The sequence below is a fragment of the Eptatretus burgeri genome, chromosome 1 (genome assembly GCF_056783735.1).
Source record: "Eptatretus burgeri isolate ZD-2024b chromosome 1, Ebu_testis_v1, whole genome shotgun sequence".
NCBI classification, from domain to species: Eukaryota; Metazoa; Chordata; class Myxini; order Myxiniformes; family Myxinidae; genus Eptatretus; species Eptatretus burgeri.
Window position 1 is genome coordinate 54,468,384 of NC_140961.1, and position 19,818 is coordinate 54,488,201.

General features: G+C 47.6%; 1 protein-coding gene across 1 annotated transcript in view; it reads left to right on the forward strand.

The window, feature by feature from the left end:
* Positions 1 to 19,818, forward strand: part of LOC147034512 (E3 ubiquitin-protein ligase TRAF7-like) — a 140,703-nt gene that overhangs the window by 55,467 nt on the left and 65,418 nt on the right. The window contains exons 2-3 of the mRNA XM_085884590.1: positions 5,030 to 5,076; positions 18,067 to 18,155. Coding sequence (XP_085740716.1) covers positions 5,034 to 5,076; positions 18,067 to 18,155 — 132 coding nt within the window. The 5' untranslated portion in view covers positions 5,030 to 5,033. The remainder of the gene's footprint in view (positions 1 to 5,029; positions 5,077 to 18,066; positions 18,156 to 19,818) is intronic.

Genomic DNA, 19,818 nt, shown 5'->3' on the forward strand with positions numbered 1-19,818 from the left:
TCACCCTGAGCAAGTGGTTGGTTTTCCGTTACCCTGAGAGAGTGGTTGGTTCTCCATCACCCTGAGAGAGTGGTTGGTTCTCCGTCACCCTGAGAGAGTGGTTGGTTTTCCATCACCCTGAGAGAGTGGTTTGTTCTCCTTAACCCTGAGCGAGTGGTTGGTGCTCTCTCGGCGTGGAATTTGTGTGCCATCTCTTGGATGGACATTAAACTGGGCATCCCGTATGATGCTGTTAGTTGGTGGACGTTAAAAATCCCACGGTGTAATTAACGAAGTTTCGGCGAGCTATCACCGGTACCATGAACAAATTCCAAATTCCTGCCCTAACTTCTGGGAAGGCAACGGAAAACCACCCAGTGTATGCCTCGCCAAGAAACTGCTTTGGTTGTACTGAATCTGCCTTCGGGCAGAACATCAGAATACAAATATGAATATTAATATACTATCTTTTAAATTTTGTCGACCAAAATCAAGGCTCATCGATGAGTGAGAGGATAGAGGCTAAAAAGCCAACCCACTGACAGTGCGACAATTGGGGGACACAAGCAAGGGACCAAACAATCTGTGAAGGAAACATACAGTGGCCTGCAAAAGTAATCGCACCATTTCAATAATGCTACATTTAGAGATGAATTACGAATTATGTAGAAACTATTTTACATTGACCTTTGTTATTCATAACTGAAGAGATCAAACTAAACACGTTTATAGTTGAAGGAGCTTACATGTCAGGAATATCTGCAAAAAACATGCACAAATCAAAATTCACTGATTGTAAAAGTATTCTTCCCCTTATGTCAGTTCTTGGTGGAAGCACCTATTGCAGCAATGACTGCAATGAGTATTTTTGGGTCACTCTCCACCAGCTTTACACAGTGAGATGGTGAAATCTTTGTCCATTCTTCATGTGAAAATTGCTCTACTTCTGCCAAGTTTCATGGGGATCGTCATTGGACTGCAATCTTCAAGTCTCGCCAGAAATGTTCAATTGGGTTCAAGTCAGGACTTTGACTCGGCCACTCAAGAACATTTTATTTTCTTCTTCTTCTTCAGCCACTCCAGCATGGCTTTAACTTTGTGCTTCGGATCATTGTCCTGCTGTGAATGTGAATCTCCTACTCATTTTCAGATTCAGGGCCGAATCAAGCAGGTTTTCATCAAGGATTCTCCTGTACTTTGCACCATCCATTGTCCCTTCTATCCTGATAAGCTTGCCAGTCCCTGCTAGAAAACGCAGTCGCACAACATGATGCTGCCACCACCATGCTTGACAGTCGGAATGGTTTTGACTGGGTGATGTGCCGTGGTAGGTTTGTGCCAGGCCTAATGCTCTGAATTTACACCAAAGAGTTCAATTTTCGTCTTGTCTGGCCACAAATCTTTTCTCCACATGCCTGTTGTATCATTAAGATGCTTTTTAGCAAACTCCATCCGAGCTTTCAGATGAGTCTTTTTCAGTAATGGTTTCTTCCTTGCCACCTGTCCATGGAAGTCAGCTTTGTGAAGGGAATGGGATATTGTTGATTGATCATCACTGGCCCCCATCTTGGACATAGACCCTCGCAGGTCTTTTAAAGTCATTGTTGAATTTTCAGTGACATCCCGAACCAGTTTCCCACTCGTCCGGCTGCTGAGTTTGGATCGGTGACCTGATCTGGGTAGAGTATGGGTGGTATGACAAGTCTTCCACTCGTTAATGATGGATTTCACCATACTCAAAGGGATAATAAGTGACTTTCAAATCTTCTTTTAACTCTATCATGAACGTTTCATCTTCACTACTTGAGGTTATACTTCTTTGGAAAACTCGTTGGTCTTCATTTTTGCCTTGCTGGTTGACCAAGTTGCTGCACTTTAAAACTCTTGAGATAAGTGGGGGAGCTTAATGTTTAAGTTAAACCACTGATTACATGCAGGTGAAACCTATTACACTTATTTCGTACTCTTTCAAACAAATAATTTGCTCCTGAAGTGATTTGGGGTTAATGAGGCAAAGAGTTTGACTACTTCTGCAACTGAGAATCATCTGATTTTTCTCTATTAATCTCACTTATTCACATTTTATCTGCATCTTTTTTAGCTTTATCAGTTTGTAGAAGTTTGTGAAGACTCCATATATTAAGTTTGATTTGAAAGCATCATGAAATAAGCTCAGGTGCCATCAAAATGTGAAAATTTTGGAGGGGGCCGAATACTATTGCAAGCCACTGCAGCAACCTCGGTAAGGAGACAAGAGGGCCTAGTTAGGTGGGACTAATGGGATAGAAAGTATTGTGCGTATGGATATCCATCACACCTTGGATTATGTTTTAACATTTTTTTGGGGGGGATTTTTGTATACAAAGTCTAGGCTCATGAAAGGGCTCGAACACTGAACCGATCAGGATGTAACATAACAAAACAAACAGTATTGAGAGGGGTGGGGGAGGGGGGACACCAACCGCATGGTTGAAGGACAAAGTGGAGGGAGACTTGGACAATTAATAGGTGTGGTGAACAATGAGGGGTCAGGGAGGATGCATGGGGTGGGAAAGGTGGATGCAGGTTTGCTTGAAGCCCTGGAGTTTATTTTATATTCAATCATATGTTGTGGAACATGGGGACACCTGTTTTGATGGAACATTCTGGCTGATCTCTTGGAAATGTGTTATTTTGTAAAAGTATAGTGCAAACATGAAGAGCAAACTTTTATTTTCCCTTAATTGTGAATGTGAGAACTCCATCAATGAAATTATACTTCAGTGCCCTGATGCACCTGGCTGGAACTTTCACTCTCTCTCTGAGGCAGAAAGCACTCTTTATGAAGCTCAAAAGCTTCAGCCCTTCCATCTGTTAATTTTCTTCTTTTTTTAAAATCTCAGTTAGCTTTCCATCTTCTGGGATAACATAATTTTGGGAAAGTTTGGAGGGTTGATGTGAACGATGCGGCCATCTTTGAAAGGTAATACCTCGGGAACTGTTTTGCCTATGATGCTGCAATGCGCAATTGTCTAAATGATGTGTAAACGCAAATGAGGCCTTTCGCACATGCATTTTCAGTGACTCATTTTTTGCTAGTCCAGGCACTTTTAACCTGCCATTTCTAGCATGAAATCTGCAAACAAAATAGTCTTTTTAACATAATTTGCAGCATTTAGACGAAAAAGTCGCAATTTCAGAAAGCTTAACCACAATTCTTGATTTCCTTGATGCAAATCAGACTCATGGAAATGAACGAAATATTAAAAAAAAATCTCTGGATGAGCGGTGTCAAGTTCTGCTTACTATTTCCTGTTAGTACAAGCGAGTGGGGCAGTGGATACATACATACTGTACATATGTATTTATAAACACACACACTTCTACTTTTAGCAATTAAGATGCCGAAGAGTTGGTTATCGTTACTTGGTAATGATGCACAGCATCATTTTTCCAATTGGAGATGTCCATTAAATAAATCACCTAGCCTGCCATGTTCACAGGAGGCATTCCCACAAGGTTCAAAGTCCATGCACTGGTAGCAATCCGTCGGGGGTTTGTGTAGCATAAGCCTGTCCACTCAGGCCTTCCACTGGCTCACAAAGTCGGGTGTTTGCAGTATGGGCAACTACTCGCTTGGTGAGCTGACAAGGTTCTCCAAGTATTTCATTGTGCCGAGTATTTCCTTCTCTCAGGTAATTTTCCAAGTATTTTTCAGCTTATTTCAAAAGCTTTGTGAGCCTTTTTAGGTAACAATCCTTCTCTCGCACACACTATATACTTTATGGTGGCCCAAAAAATGGCATTTCTCGGGGTTTCTGCGCATGTGCACTGATCATTATAGGATGCATGGCGTCATTTCAAAAGTTGCTTATTAGCCATGGATGTGTGTTTCAAGAAACCCTTTCTACATATCACGTCATAATGATTGGAGAGTTTAAAAGTGCCATTTTATTTGTGAATTTAATATGGAATAACCCTCATTGTGTTTAAATTATCTGGTTTACACATGTAATTGGACAAAACAGTATGTTTTTTTTTTGAATGCATATAAAAATGCAGATGGATCCAAAAACCAACAAATGAGACGAATGAATGAAAAAAGGGGAGATGATCAGAAACTAAAATGGGCTAATTCCGAAACAATTCCCATTTATGAGATTTGCAGAACACCATTTTTATCATTTAGCTCAAATCAAGCTAACTGATCATGCAGTTAAACTCTATTAATTATTTAACCTGATAGTATGCTGTTAAATTCCTTTTAACAGCATACTATCCAGTGAAATATATATATATATATATATATATATATATATATATATATATATATATATATATATATATATATATAATTTAATAGGTGACCGTGTCAACATTTACATTTACCCATATTGTACACCACTTCTTCAATGACATGATCACTTTATCAACGAGAAGGGCACTCAGTCGAGCGCATACCTCCGCCACATAATACCTGATCCAGGAGAACATATCGGGCCCAATATTTTTTTGAAATATCATGCTATGCAGTACAATATCGTTTTTGTCCCCATCTCTCAATGGTGAAGAATCACATAAAAAATTCTCGTAGTCGGATCTGAAACTGGATCTTCACAAAAATCTAATGAGTTCGTCCTTGTCACGCACCGATCCTGTCCACAAAATTTCATCCAGATCCATCGACAACTTTTTGAGATATCCTGTACACAGACAGATAAACAGACAGACAGACAGAAAGAGGTGAAAACATAACCTCCTTCACCTTCGTTGGCGGAGGTAATGATGTCACAGGGGACGTTGCATATTAATGGATGCAACTATAAGAATGAGCCAACCCATAAACATCGACTCGATCATGTGACAAAAATATACTCGATCATTTCCAACAATAAATATCTACATTCTGAATGCCATCAATTTTTAGATGCTGTGGTTGCAACACAAGCGTAATTGCATAACTGTAGGACACTGTTCATTACAAGGTGCAATTATTTTTGGAGGTTGAAGTTATATGCAGTTGTTATATGTTATAAGGTATTCATTTTGTTGTATATTTAATATTTTCCAGATTGATGGAAAACACACTTGGACCAACACACACTCCAAATGGAAAACGTGAGTGATGCAGCGCAATTTTGGCATACACATATATATATATATATATATATATATATATATATATATATATATATAGTGTTGGCATTACATATATATATATATATATATAGTGTTGTGGTTGACGAAATTCGCAAACCACCATTGAGGTCCCGTAGGTGAGATATCTCTGTAAGTATATGTGTAGTTAGGCCCAAATCCGTTGTTTAGAGGGAATAAATGTCATTCATTCGGGCTGCGACCCTTTTAGATAGCCGGTTTTCTTTTACTATCTTTATTTTGGACCAGCCGCCATTACTCCCACCACAACCACCACCAACCACGTCTCAACAGCCATCACACAACAACCACCAACCGCAACGCCGCTTCACAACAACAACAACGCCAACAGCCACGACCCTTGCCGTCACATCTCGCTCTCGCAACCATCGCATCACCGCCATTCCCGCGCCGCTTGTGGGCACCGATCCTGGACTCGTACAGGGCGAGCACCGAGCGCGGAGTGAATCGGGGCAGTTGTTGAGGGAGTTTCTGAATCGGGAGAGAAAAAGAGTTTCTGAATCGCAGTTGGACGGAGTTGAGAAGAGTGGAGAGTGGGAGAGTTGGAGAGTTGTGGCGGCGGCGAAGGCAGTCGAGAGGGCGCTCGTGTCAGAGTCGGGGAGCTGCGGAGAGGGGAGGCCGGTAACGCGACCGAGGTCGCGGTGGAGTCGCTCGTCGCGGGACCCAAGCCAGCGAGATATCCTCTTCCCCCCCCGAGCATCAACAACCCCCTCCTGTTTCTCCCCGCGCTGAGATAGTGTGAGAAGGGGGCCCCGTTCCCACCCCATTCCAGGCAGTGCCAGCGAGGCCCGCGGAGTCGGGGCGCCGCCGCCATTTTGCGGCTCATCACCAGACGGGTAGGCTCGACGCGGTCTCGGCCCCAGGCCCGTCTGCCCCCTTGTAGTTGAGGGTGGTCCCTTTTTCTTTTGCTTTGAGTATATGTGTTGTCGGCGCCGTCTGTGAAGTAAAACTGTATAAGTGTTGCCGTGTGCTCGGTAGTCGGTAGTAGATCTGCATTGTTGCATTTGCTTTTTGTGCAGAATTGTTGTGTTTCTTCTACTTTTACATTTGCTTTTGGTGTATAATTGTATATGTTTGCTTTCCGTTTGCCGCGGAATAAATGTGCTTTATGTTGAACTGTTTTTCCCGTTTCGCTTCGTCTTTTCTTTTATTGAATCTACATCTTACTTCACGTAAAGGGTTGGTCGTGGGCTAAATACGCCCAATAATTAATCGAACCGTCGAGGTTGACGATAACACCACTCGGTTATCCCGATAGTACGGAACGGGTCGCTTAAAGTGGCCCGTGTCCGAAGTCGACCTGCGGCGAGGTGCGATCGCCCGGTCTACCCTCCGTGTGGGTACTTAGGTAGGTCGAGTTTGGCGAACAACCCTATCCCACGCGGGGGGCCGATTGGCACGATCGTGGTGAGGTCGAAAAGCCCACCCGTGACTAGTTCCCGGCGTTAGTCCGAGAGGGTCACGAGGGGATTGTCCGTCCGGTGGGCGACATGCCGCGATTCGAGTCACGTGGCCGCTCGCACGCCGGCGGGCGCGAATCCGCAACACTGTTGTCAGGAGTGGGACACAAGCCCATCACCCTCCTCGCGGCACTGGTGTCGGAGAGCGGGAAAACGGGCTCTCCTGTCTCCAGCTAAATTCACGGGAATCGGTCCAGGGGTGAGAGGAGCGACCCCCGATTCCCTCCAAATTACGAGCGATTCAAATTAACCCTTTACGAGAAATAAGATGGCGTCTCAAGGCGAGCGGGAGCCGGGGGTATTAGAAATGTACGTGTAGTAATGTAGGATCCATGGTCCAGGATGAAATCCCCGTGCAGGAAATGTTGGTTGTGCAGGAACATGAACTCCCCCAACTGAACCCAGAGCCCGAAATAGGTGCGGCGGCGGCCGCGGTGTATGACACCTCCCCTCCCCCTCTCCGCCAAAACCCCCCGATCCTTGCCGAATCGGCTCACCCAAGCGCACCCGACATGGCCCAGCTATGCGCCATGCTGGCGGCAATGACAGCGAAGATGGATACAAACACAAATGAAATGATAAACGAAATAAAAGGCATGAACGAAAAGATGGATGCAAACACAAATGAAATGAAAAACGAAATAAAAGGCATGAACGAAAAGATGGATACAAACACAAACGAAATAAAAAGCATGAACAAGCAAATGAACGAAATGGAAACAAACATGAAGGAAGAAATGAAAGAGCTGCGGGGTGAGACGCAGAACATGGGCCGAAGCCTGCAGGCGGGCATGAAGGCAGTAACCGGGGAGCTTAAAATGGCGACTCCACGTGTGGGAGCGAACGAGCTGGGAGGGAGTGCAACGGCTGTCGGGCCCGCGGTGGAGGCGGGTAAGGAAAAAATAATTCGGGGGACGTGTTGGGCGAGGGTCGTGACGGAAAAAGTGACGGTAACCGAGAGGGAAAAACTAATTGGGGTGACGGAGACGTGCACGAAGGAGATAACAAGGGAAGAGACGGAAATAATAGTTGAGACAAGGGAGGTAAAGGGTGAAGAGGTGACTGAGTTGGCAGAGACACGGGAGATGGGAACGATAGAGGGAAGACTACACGATGAAGACGGGGATAGAGACGCACACACACACACGGAGGTAGTGGAGGACAATGGGGGTGAGCTGGTGGACTGGGTGGAGAGCCAGTGCGAGCAGCGGGATGGCTTCCTCCAGGAACGAGGGGAGGGAGTATGCCCCCTTGAGGCGAGTCACGACCAGGTGGGTTCGGTCGTGCTTTGCGAGGTCGAGGGGAGGAGTGCTGTGGACAGGTGCACGGAGAGCTTGGGGGGTATAGAGGCCCCGGAGACCCTTGTGGGGACACGAATCCCCAGTGTGGTTGTCCCTGTGTGTGTGGTGCAAGGTGTGAGTGCGTCCCCGTGTGTGGATGAAACCGCCAGTATGGATGAGACACCGCGGGCGAGTGCCCCCGCGTGTGTGAGTGAGACACCGCGGGCGAGTTCCCCCGCGTGTGTGAGTGAGACACCGCGGGCGAGTGCCCCCGCGTGTGTGAGTGAGGCACGGTGTGTGAGTGAGACACCGCGGGCGAGTGCCCCCGCGTGTGTGAGTGGTGTAGTGGCAAGTGTGTCAAAGGGCGTGCTTCCCAGCATGCCGTGTGTGGATGAGGCACCGTGTGTGAGTGTCGCCGTGTGTGTGAGTGAAACGGCCAATATGAGTGAGGCACCGCGGGCGAGTGCCCCCACGTGTGTGAGTGATATGGTTTGTGTGAGGGAAATGGCACGGGTGAGTGAAAGGCCGCGAGTGAGTGGAGCCACTTGTGCAAGGGTAATGGCATGCGTGAGTGAGCGGCCGAGTGTGAGAGAGACAGCGTGTGCAAGGTCGCTGTGTGTGAGGGAGATGTCGGTGGGCATGTGTGAACATGCAGCCGCGTCTCCCAGGGTGAATGTAATGGAATGGTGTATGAGCGTCGTAACACGCAGGTGTGCGTGGGTCGAATGGCGACGACGGCGACATGTGAGGGACAAAAGCCGAGTAGCGGCTGTAGATGTTTCGGGGACCGTGCCGGGTTCACCCAGCAGCGAGCCCGAGGTCCGTGCTGTGCAACACACGAGGCCCCCACGTGCTCGCTTGCGAGAGTGAAGTCCCGGTCCGGAAACGCACGCGGTGGATTTGCCGATCCCGCGGACGGACAAAGTTTAGGCAGGATTACGGATTTGGACCGGACGGGTTCTCCACGCGGGCGTGTGTGTGAAGCTCCAACGGGCAAAGCACGTGTTCGCGTGGGGAACCCCTCGAGACGTGGGGCTTGTGTTTTTTTTATGCGCACGGTGACGTCATGGCTGCACGTGGGGTTGGAATCCGGCAGGAGGGGTATCCCTGTCGGATGGTACCGTCCAAGGAGGGACGAGGTACACGTGCAGCTGCATGACGTCACGGGCAGGCGCAAAGTGCGCGAGCTGTGAGTTGCCGCGCTGGTGCTGCGCATGTGAAAAAAAAAGAAAAAAAGCAAGCCTCACTTTCGGGTGCACAGGATTCCCGGGCAAGGGGTGGAAGACCCCCTTACCAGGGCACAGGATGGAAACTAGTTAGGGGGAAGGGTTAGCTTAGTTAGACCGGCTCCATGGGGCAGGGGTAAGTCCTCATGGGGCCCGTGGAATGGATTAGTTAGAGGGATTGTAGCGAGATTTAGGTTGGGAAATGATTTTTAGAGATTTGGAGACAGAGACAGACTTTGGATGTGTAGTGGGGACATAGCTTAGCTACGTAGGTTAAAAGGAACGTGCTGTAGTTTAAGGGACGACGTGGGAGCACAAGTTAGTTAGGGGATGCAGATAGAAGGATGGCAGAGTTCAGCGGTGAGTGTGTTGAAGAGTTGTCGGTGAGTGAAGTGGAAGCATGTGCTTGGTGAGTGAGTGAGGCCAGCGGGTCTGTGTGAGTGGAGCGAATGGGGAATGCATGGTGCGATGAGTGATTGGGGGGAGGAGTGACTCCCACCCAAGGGACCCCGGGGTCAGTGTAGAGTGAGTTAGGGGGTTAGTCAAATTTACAAAATGGAGGTCGTTTTGTTGTTGGTGTGAATGTAGGCTCGAAACCCGTTTGGAGGGGTGCAGGAGCCCTGTTGACGGGCTGGGAGTGTGGCTGCGAAAGGTGAGTATCGCTGAGTGGGTACACCGGGCACCAGGCTAGTCGGCCGTGGTAGGCCAAGGGCCCATGGGGGGCCGGGATAGCGTAGTGGGCACGGGTGCGCCTGCTTGGTGCGGGGGCCCGGGGCGCCATTAGCCGCGTGGGCAGTGTTGTGGGCACGGGTGACCCTCGGAAAGGGGCCTGGGAAGCCAGCCTGCCACGTGTGCGTTTCAGGGGAGGTGCCATGGGGGGCACTCCCCGGTGTTTAGGGAGCTGGTAGGCTCGGAGGCAGTGTAGTGCCCGGGGGTGCCATAGCGGGAGATTCGGCAGAGGGTCGTGCCTGCCAAGGGGAGCCACGCGTCCCAGCCATGAGACCGTGTGAGGGCACGGAGAGAAAATTGGGGGGCGAGGCCCGAAATTGTGAGGACACCAACACAGGCGACGGGAATCTGGGTTGTTAGAACCAATAGTTTAAGCGAGAGGCGCTTGTTGAAAGCCCCGGGGTAATTTAACAGGTTAATGGTTGGGGTAGATTAGGAAGTGTACCCCTCCGTACCATTCATCCCCTCGCTCTCGTTGTGGGCCGCTGGACCCACTTTGGTTATAGATCGCTGAAGTCTGGGGAGGCCATTCTGAGGCTTGGATTGGGCCTCGACACAGGACGCTAGCTCTCCCTTGTTCCCCTCCGGGAAGGGAACGTAGGGGTTGAGAGTAGGCTAGGTGACAGGATAGGTTAGCCGAACAAGGACAGTACAGGTGGTTAGGGGACGATTTATAGTGGGGAAGTAAAAAAAAAAAAAAAAAGAAGTTGGGGCTAAATTGGGGTTTGACAAACTAAGGGAGTGGGTATAGACAGTGACAGGCAAAGGCGATAGGTTGGGAGGGAGACCGTAGGGTAGATCCGAGCTTGCCTTCCGAGTGGCCAGCACCACCGCACTCCCTCCACCAACCTCCATTGAACGGCGAAGGCTGGCCACCTTCATCGGCAGCTGTTGTTTTGCTGCAAGGCCTGTGCCGGCTGGATCGGCTGCAGCTGCTGTGCTGCAAGGCCTGTACCGGCCGGATCGTCTGCAGCTGTTTTCTGCAAGGCCTGTGCCGGCCAGTTCATCTGCCGGCTGTGTTTGCCTGCAGCGGCCTGGTTCTGCAGGCTGTGTTTGCCTGATCACCTTTGCCATGCCATGCCCACTGCCCCTGTTCACCCGCCCCGTTCAATTTTTGCTTTGCCCCCCCCTGTTCATTGCCATGTGCGCCAGGATCAGAAAGCAACAGTTTGCAAGCTGCGAGAACTGCCCTGTTGGCAGCTACAACACGGGCCTGCAGTGGCGGCCCGTGCACCGTGTTTGCACCCATCCATCCATCCGTTGAGCTCATTGCGTGTGCCACTTGAGCTGGCACGGAGACTGCGTTTGTGCAGCCCATGCACCGTTGTGGTTCACTGGGTTCATTTTCAAAAGGGAAGGCCTTGGACTGCGTGTGAGCAGCCGGCCACGTTCCCTGTCACCTGCATTGTTTGAGCCAGAGACTGCGTGCGAGCAGCCTGGCTCCCTGCTAACTGCTTTATTTTTGCAGAGTCCATTGATCCTGGGCCATGGTTTAGTGTAAAATTTGTAAGTTAAGGTTAAGATGTACTGTAAATATGAGTGCGCCCCCGGCATGTCTGTCTTAGCGCCGGCAATTTTACTTAAGTCGTCCGTGTGAGTGAGTTTGTTTAGGTAGTTACTCAGCCCTCAGGTTATTTATTTTGGGGACACGAATACCATGAATGTCGCACTCAGGGATCCGTAGGTAAAATGTACTAGGGGAGAACTACACATGATGGCACACGAAAATTTGACGACTCGGGACGAGTCTATAAAAAGGGGAGGGGGTAGTGTTGTGGTTGACGAAATTCGCAAACCACCATTCAGGTCCCGTAGGTGAGATATCTCTGTAAGTATATGTGTAGTTAGGCCCAAACCCGTTGTTTAGAGGGAATAAATGTCATTCATTCGGGCTGCGACCCTTTTAGATAGCCGTTTTTCTTTTACTATCTTTATTTTGGACCAGCCGCCATTACTCCCACCACAACCACCACCAACCACGTCTCAACAGCCATCACACAACAACCACCAACCGCAACGCCGCTTCACAACAACAACAACGCCAACAGCCACGACCCTTGCCGTCACATCTCGCTCTCGCAACCATCGCATCACTGCCATTCCCGTGCCGCTTGTGGGCACCGATCCTGGACTCGTACAGGTCGAGCACCGAGCGCGGAGTGAATCGGGGCAGTTGTTGAGGGAGTTTCTGAATCGGGAGAGAAAAAGAGTTTCTGAATCACAGTTGGACGGAGTTGAGAAGAGTGGAGAGTGGGAGAGTTGGAGAGTTGTGGCGGCGGCGAAGGCAGTCGAGAGGGCGCTCGTGTCAGAGTCGGGGAGATGCGGAGAGGGGAGGCCGGTAACGCGACCGAGGTCGCGGTGGAGTCACTCGTCGCGGGACCCAAGCCAGCGAGATATCCTCTTCCCCCCCGAGCATCAACAACCCCCTCCTGTTTCCCCACGCACTGAGATAGTGTGAGAAGGGGGCCCCGTTCCCACCCCATTCCAGGCAGTGCCAGCGAGGCCCGCAGAGTCGGGGCGCCGCTGCCATTTTGCGGCTCATCACCAGACGGGTAGGCTCGACGCGGTCTCGGCCCCAGGCCCGTCTGCCCCCTTGTAGTTGAGGGTGGTCCCTTTTTCTTTTGCTTTGAGTATATGTGTTGTCGGCGCCGTCTGTGAAGTAAAACTATATAAGTGTTGCCGTGTGCTCGGTAGTCGGTAGTAGATCTGCATTGTTGCATTTCCTTTTTGTGCAGAATTGTTGTGTTTCTTCTACTTTTACATTTGCTTTTGGTGTATAATTGTATATGTGTGCTTTCCGTTTGCCGCGGAATAAATGTGCTTTATGTTGAACTGTTTTTTCCCGTTTCGCTTCGTCTTTTCTTTTATTGAATCTCCATCTTACTTCACGTAAAGAGTTGGTCGTGGGCTAAATACGCCCAATAATTAATCGAACCGTCGAGGTTGACGATAACACCGCTCGGTTATCCCGATAGTACGGAACGGGTCGCTTAAAGTGGCCCGTGTCCGAAGTCGACCTGCGGCGAGGTGCAATCGCCCGGTCTACCCTCCGTGTGGGTACTTAGGTAGGTTGAGTTTGGCGAACAACCCTATCCCACGCGGGGGGCCGATTGGCACGATCGTGGTGAGGCTGAAAGGCCCACCCGTGACTAGTTCCCGGCGTTAGTCCGAGAGGGTCACGACGGGATTGTCCGTCCGGTGGGCGACGTTCCGCGATTCGAGTTACGTGGCCGCTCGCACGCCGGCGAGCGTATATATATATATATATATATATATATATATATATATATATATATATATATATATATATATATATATATATATATATATATATAGGTACAGCATATACATATACATATGCTGAAGCCTGGTGTTGGCGCAGTGGTTAGGGCAGCGGCTTGGGATCCAAAAGGTCCTGAGTTCAAGTCCCGTTGGGCCACTGAATTAATACACCAGGAGGTTGACTCAGCCTGTCATCCTGCCGAGGTCGGCGAAGTGAGTACCATTATACTGGGCCCGGTGTATGCCCCGGGTAAAATAGGTGTACCATATCCCTGTGTCTTAAGAGGCGACGAGGGTTGCGTCAGGAAGGGCATCCGGCGTAAAAACTAAGCCAAATCATGATGCGGATCATGCGGATGATCCGCTGTGGCTACCCCTAACGGGAGCAGCCGAAAGAAGAAGAAGATATATATATATATATATATGTATATATATATATATATATATATATACATACATACATACATATATTGTTGCGAATTCGTGCCCGCCAGGTGTGCGAGCGATTGCGTAACTCTAATCGCAACCGCGTCGCCCACAGGACGGACAATTCTGTCATGACCCTCCTGGAACTACCGCCAGGAGCCAGTCACGGGTGGGGGTGTAACCTCACCACGATCGTGCCAATTGCCCACCCGCGCAGGATAGGGTTGCTCGCCAAATTCGACCTACCTGCGAAGTACCTGCGCGAGTAGTCAACCGGGCGATTGTACCTCGCTGTAGGTTGGCCTAGGACACGGACCGCTTAAGCGGTCTGTTCCGTGCTACAGTGATAACCGAGCGGTGTTATCGCCGACCTCGACGTATCAGATTCTCTTCTTTGCCTGGGTGTTCAAAACCCACTACTAATTTATTCCACGATTCAAGATGGCACTTTCAATGGGGAAGAAGACGAAGAACGGGATACATTTCACACAAGGACATTTATTATAACACACACGTATTCAAAAGCAAGGCAGTCATGCAATGTACAAGAAACAAATAGAAAGCATTACCACCAAATACGAGCAATGTACAGTCACTTACACAGGTCTACTTATAGGGACACGGCACCACAGCAGTCATACAAAAGCAAAGAAAAACCCTCTCATAGGCAAGGGGGCAGACGGGGTTCGTAAACCTTTATGGTCGTGGGCCGTGGATGACTGAAAAGGCCCGCGAGACCGAAGGGTCTTACCCGCGCCCTCGTGGCGCGACGGTGGGCAGGTCGTGACGTCGACTTCCCACGGCCTTGCGTAGCCGCGCCTGTCCTCGGGCCCCTGGCATGGTCAGCGAGCTCTCTCCGGTGTTGCTGCTGGTGCTTCCACGACCCACAGCCGAGCAAGAAAGAACTGGAGGGCAGAAGGGGCTTCAGGACCAGAGAGAGAGTGGTGTCGACGACCCAGACAGAGAGCTCATGGACCAGAGAAAGAACGACATCGATGACCCAGACAGAGAGCGACCACTACCTCCAGACCTCCAGACCCACAGCCCCACAGCCCCACTCACTCGACCTCTCGTTCAGCGTGCCCTTTTATCTCGATGGTGCATCGCCCCTCCCTTCGCGGCGCGCGGGAGGAAAATTCCAGGAGAGATTGGCCCGGCTCTTTTGTTTTAAGAACTGCCTCCCCGCGTCTCTTCCGCACGTGCTTTTCGTTGGGGGGGGGGGAGGGTGAGGCCGTCGTCCATTCTCTCCCGACGAATGTCAGGCTTCTCGCAACCCTGCTGTGGTGGCAACGTGGTGGTGGTTGAGGTGGCGTGGTTGGTGGTTGTGCAATGGTGGCGTGGTTGGCGTTTGTTGTAATGGTGGCGTGGTTTACGTTGTGGTTGAGGTGGTTGTCGTGTGGTTGATCCAAAATAACGATAGATAAAGAAAAACAGATATCTCAAAGAGGCGCAGCCTGATGAACACGAATTATCCCCTTTAAACAACGGTGGGGAACTATCTGCACATAAACTTAGCATCATAACTGATCTAAGGACCCTTTATGGTGTATTGCGAATTTCCACAGCCATAACAATATATATATATATATATATATATATATATATATATATATATATATATATATATATATATATATATATATATATATATACATATATGTTATACTTCCATATATATCTCTCTTGATTTGACATTTGGGCCACATGGACCCCTGGCGCTGCTGAATGGCAGTGTATGCGTATAACCAAATCACATTGGGGAAAGTTATAAAATGTTACACAAAATAAAAACATTTTCCCACCCATCATCAGGTTTTTACTTTCCTATTCTATTTAAAATAAAATTTACCCAGACGAAGAATAGGTACCTCAGCTCGTAATAAATATACTCACGCCCACAGTACCACAATAAGATTTAAACAAATATTGCCTTAACCTTTCACGTGGGGAGGACGATACTTATAGAGGAGAGGATGAGATTACATAAAATATGTGGCATGAGCACGCTTTGCTCATGCGTGGGTGTGGCACTGTTCGGGCTGTCCTGTCTGTGCAGCAACCTCCAGGGATAGATGGAGACGCGAGATGGAGACACGAGAATCGAGATGGAGACTCGTGAATCGAGATGGAGACTCGTGAATCGAGATGGAGACACGTGAATCGAGATGGAGACTCGTGAATCGAGATGGAGACTCGTGAATCGAGATGGAGACTCGTGAATCGAGATGGAGACTCGTGAATCGAGATGGAGACTCGTGAATCGAGATGGAGACTCGTGAATCGAGATGGAGACTCGTGAATCGAGATGGAGACTCGTGAATCGAGATGGAGACTCAAGACTCTTGACTCGAGATTTGAGATAGAAACTCGAGATAGAGACTCAAGACTCGAGAATCGAGATAGAGACTCGAGATAGAGACTCGAGATTCGAGATAGTCAAGAGATAGAGTCGAGAGATAGAGACAAGAGATAGATTGAACGATCCCGCGTCCACAACTCTCTCTCATGCCAACTAACCAACCAAAGACCCTCTAGTGCAGCATGATTGGCTTTTATGTCCCCTATTCGAGGAGGTATCCCAGACCGCCTGTCATGTGCTCATTGGCCGTGTGGTTCAGGAGGAAAATCTCACCTCGAGCAAGCCACATTGCTTTCGACAGTGATTTCTCATTTGAGCCATGTGGATTCTGTACGCCCCTCTGTTGTTGAGCCATGTGGCCCTGAATGTCCTTTTCCCATTTGGGCCACATGGACCCCTAGCGCTGCTGAATGGCAGTGTACACATCCAGCCAAATCACATTGGGAAATGTTACAGAATGTAAAGAGGGGCTGGGGTGGGAATCAGGGAGTCGACACAAACACTGGGGCAGAGGGAAGATTAGAGCTTCTAAACATTTTAATTTGACATTATCTCTTTAATTGCAGTAATTATGTCATTTATGCAAACATGCAGTATGAACTAACTATTCTAAACTATGCCCCATTTAGCCCCTATGGGCTAAATATGGTATATATTGAAGGATATATACCATAACATCTGTAACATTATTTTGGAACTAATTCTTGATCAGCCTTTTGTTATGGAACCATTTTCAAATCATGTGCAATAAAGTTTTGGTATTATTGGCATGCAGTATAACTTCAAGTGAATTGATTTGGCCCACTGGATGCATCATAACTGAGGCACAACTATGCTTCTGATGCAGGGTTATTTCCACAGTCAGCCACTGGAAGAGAGAGGTTTACTTTCTTGAGCTTCTAGTTTTCGTCATCACTCATGACCTTTTGGGCTGATTGTAGAGCAAAGCTGGCTTCCAAAGCCTGGAGCCACAGGCTGGGTATCTTCCATCTTTCCAAGCGTGTCTTGACAAATCATAACTATACACAGTCTGCAAAACCTTTGTCGCTCAACAAAGTATGGCTCTCCCCTACTGGCTGTTGTCACAGCATCACTTCTGTTATCTCTAGATTCTGTGGAATCTAAAGCTCTCAACATTATTGACATCTCTCTTGATATGACTGATGATCAAAGCCTGTTGCACTCACATTGCAGAGAGGGCAGTGGCCACTGTTATTATTTTTATTTACTTAATTTTTTTACTACCTCCCCAGTTATCCCAGGGCACATGTTCTCCGAGCAACCCCCTCATGACAAATCTCCCAAAATCCAAGCTTTACGCGAAACTCCTGTTTCTTCTTCCTCTTTCCTCCTGTTAGTAGAACTGGCTTCCGGACTTTGTTAAGTCACTCGTCACTAAAGCTTTGAAGTTTTCAAGCAAGTGGTGCATCACCATCTTTCACCATCTCCCATCCCTACTGGCAATCTTTTGTACCTCCATTAACCCTACCAAATTCATCCTTCTTTCTTGGAGGTTATTGTGTATTCTCTCTCTCTCTCTCTCTCTCTCTCTCTCTCTCTCTCTCTCTCTCTCTCTCTCTCTCTCTCTCTCTCTCTCTCTCTCTCTCTCTCTCTCTCTCTCTCTCTCTCTCTCTCTCTCTCTCTCTCTCTCTCTCTCTCTCTCTCTCTCTCTCTCTCTCTCTCTCTCTCTCTCTCTCTCTCTCTCTCTCTCTCTCTCTCTCTCTCTCTCTCTCTCTCTCTCTCTCTCTCTCTCTCTCTCTCTCTCTCTCTCTCTCTCTCTCTCTCTCTCTCTCTCTCTCTCTCTCTCTCTCTCTCTCTCTCTCTCTCTCTCTCTCTCTCTCTCTCTCTCTCTCTCTCTCTCTCTCTCTCTCTCTCTCTCTCTCTCTCTCTCTCTCTCTCTCTCTCTCTCTCTCTCTCTCTCTCTCTCCCTCCCTCTCCCTCTCTTTTCATTCATTCTCAAATGTTGCTCCACTGTCAGTATTTTTCCTTTTTACCCTCTGTCACCTCTCTCTTCCATTAGATTTTGTCGACGGAAAATTATGGTTATTTGCCCAAGGTGGTAAGTTGGTGTTTTACATGAAGCCATGTCACCTCGCTTTTCGGTTGGAGAGAGCCATTTCAAAGAGGACGATATAAAGCTGGATTGGCTCTTATTTTTTGTCTTGCAGCGGACGGGGGAAATATATGCAAACAGCATCGTCGTACTCTGTCATCTGGCAGCAGTGTGTACACTGGGTCTGATGTGGTCGATTTGCTGGTAAGAATACTTGGCTTCATTTGTCATTCTGTGTGCAAAGCGCAAAGTGGAGTTAAGCAATTGGTTCAAACTGTCTGTCTATCAGTCCATTTCTACGACCATGAAATTACTTAATTTCAGTTAAATATTATATTTTGAACACTAGAACATGAATCTGAACACGAACCTGCAGTTTAGCAATATTTAGGCTCTAATTTGGGCAAATTGCATGGAATCTCATCCCAAACACGCGCGCACACTCACGGTAAAACAATATTGCTTCAGTCTGCCTGTCAATCTGGCAGTCAAACAAAATTGAAAATCATTCCAAACATGAAACTTACTGTTTTTAGGGATATCATAAAAGACCCAAAACAACAGGCATGAACAACTAATATAATATGTGAAGTAAGGTGGTGTAAAAGACGCTGCATCAACGGTGGTCACCTCCAAAAATTCATTTATTTTTCTCCAGACTTTAAATCTTTTATTTTATTTCATCAAATTATATACTTGAATGCTGTAGAACACAAATCGCCTTGTTTGAACTTCCAGAAAACCTCCAGTTTGTTAGTACCTAGGCAAAATTTTATATCGTCTCAACCAATCAAATTTGCCGAGTGCTCCGAGGGCAGAGTCTCCAGAAAGTTCAGCTCTGGACTGTTCCGTTTGACCCATCGGCTTCGTATGGTTACCATCTCACTTGTAAGTTCACGAACGAAGCTAACACAGACCATGCTTGGAAATGCAAAGCAGTAGTTCAAAAGACCCTTCCCATGTCCTTTTTTCTCAAGGCTGTGCAGGGCAATGTGTTTTATGAACCCTCGTTATACTTGTGACATTGCGTAATAAAAGGAGGTTCTGATCTCATAATAATGCGGCACAGCGATATTGAAGGATATATACCAACCGGATTTCATTAAATTGGGCCTTTGTGAACTTGTGAACCTCTGTAGTAACATATTGTGCATTGCATAATTTACAAAGATGATGCTTCATCGAGAAGATTAGATATACGGAGGGGTGTTCCAGAAACAAGAATCGATTGTCCAAGACATGCCGACATTCTATTTTTTTCCATATAGTGTCCCTATTTTTCCAATGCATTTTCTCTATTTGTCCTTTAAACTGCCAAAGCCAATAAAATGGAAGTTCAGATGGGTGACCTGAGAGTAGTTTCCAAGACGTTCAAACTATCATGGTGTTTGTACAAACAACATAAAACATTAAAATCTGCATAAAAAGCTTCAAAAACGACTCACTTGATTATATCCACCAAACACATCACTTGTTGGAGTCGCCATATTTTATGGTGATTCGAGGTTCGTCAACATCATCGCTTTAGATCGTAATATAATAATGATAGATTGCTAAAAGCTTGAGTGTCGTGGCAACATCCTGCAGTTCTTGAATTGAAGTGATAATGCAGCTGTACAAAGCATCCTGTATTTTCAAGACGGTGGCGAATAGTGTGTAATGCTTAATCCAATTTGAAACGACCAGCAGAGTTACCACCCCATGGGCGGTCTTGTTCCAAGCATGCAACACGTTCTTCTGACGCATGAGTCATTCCATCTGAAATCACCAAATTTAAGAAAATGTTCCCAGTTGACCCCCTCAGATTTACTTTAAACTTTCATAAAATAGTTCCCAGGTATCAAAATGAAGCTGCATAAAATTTAGG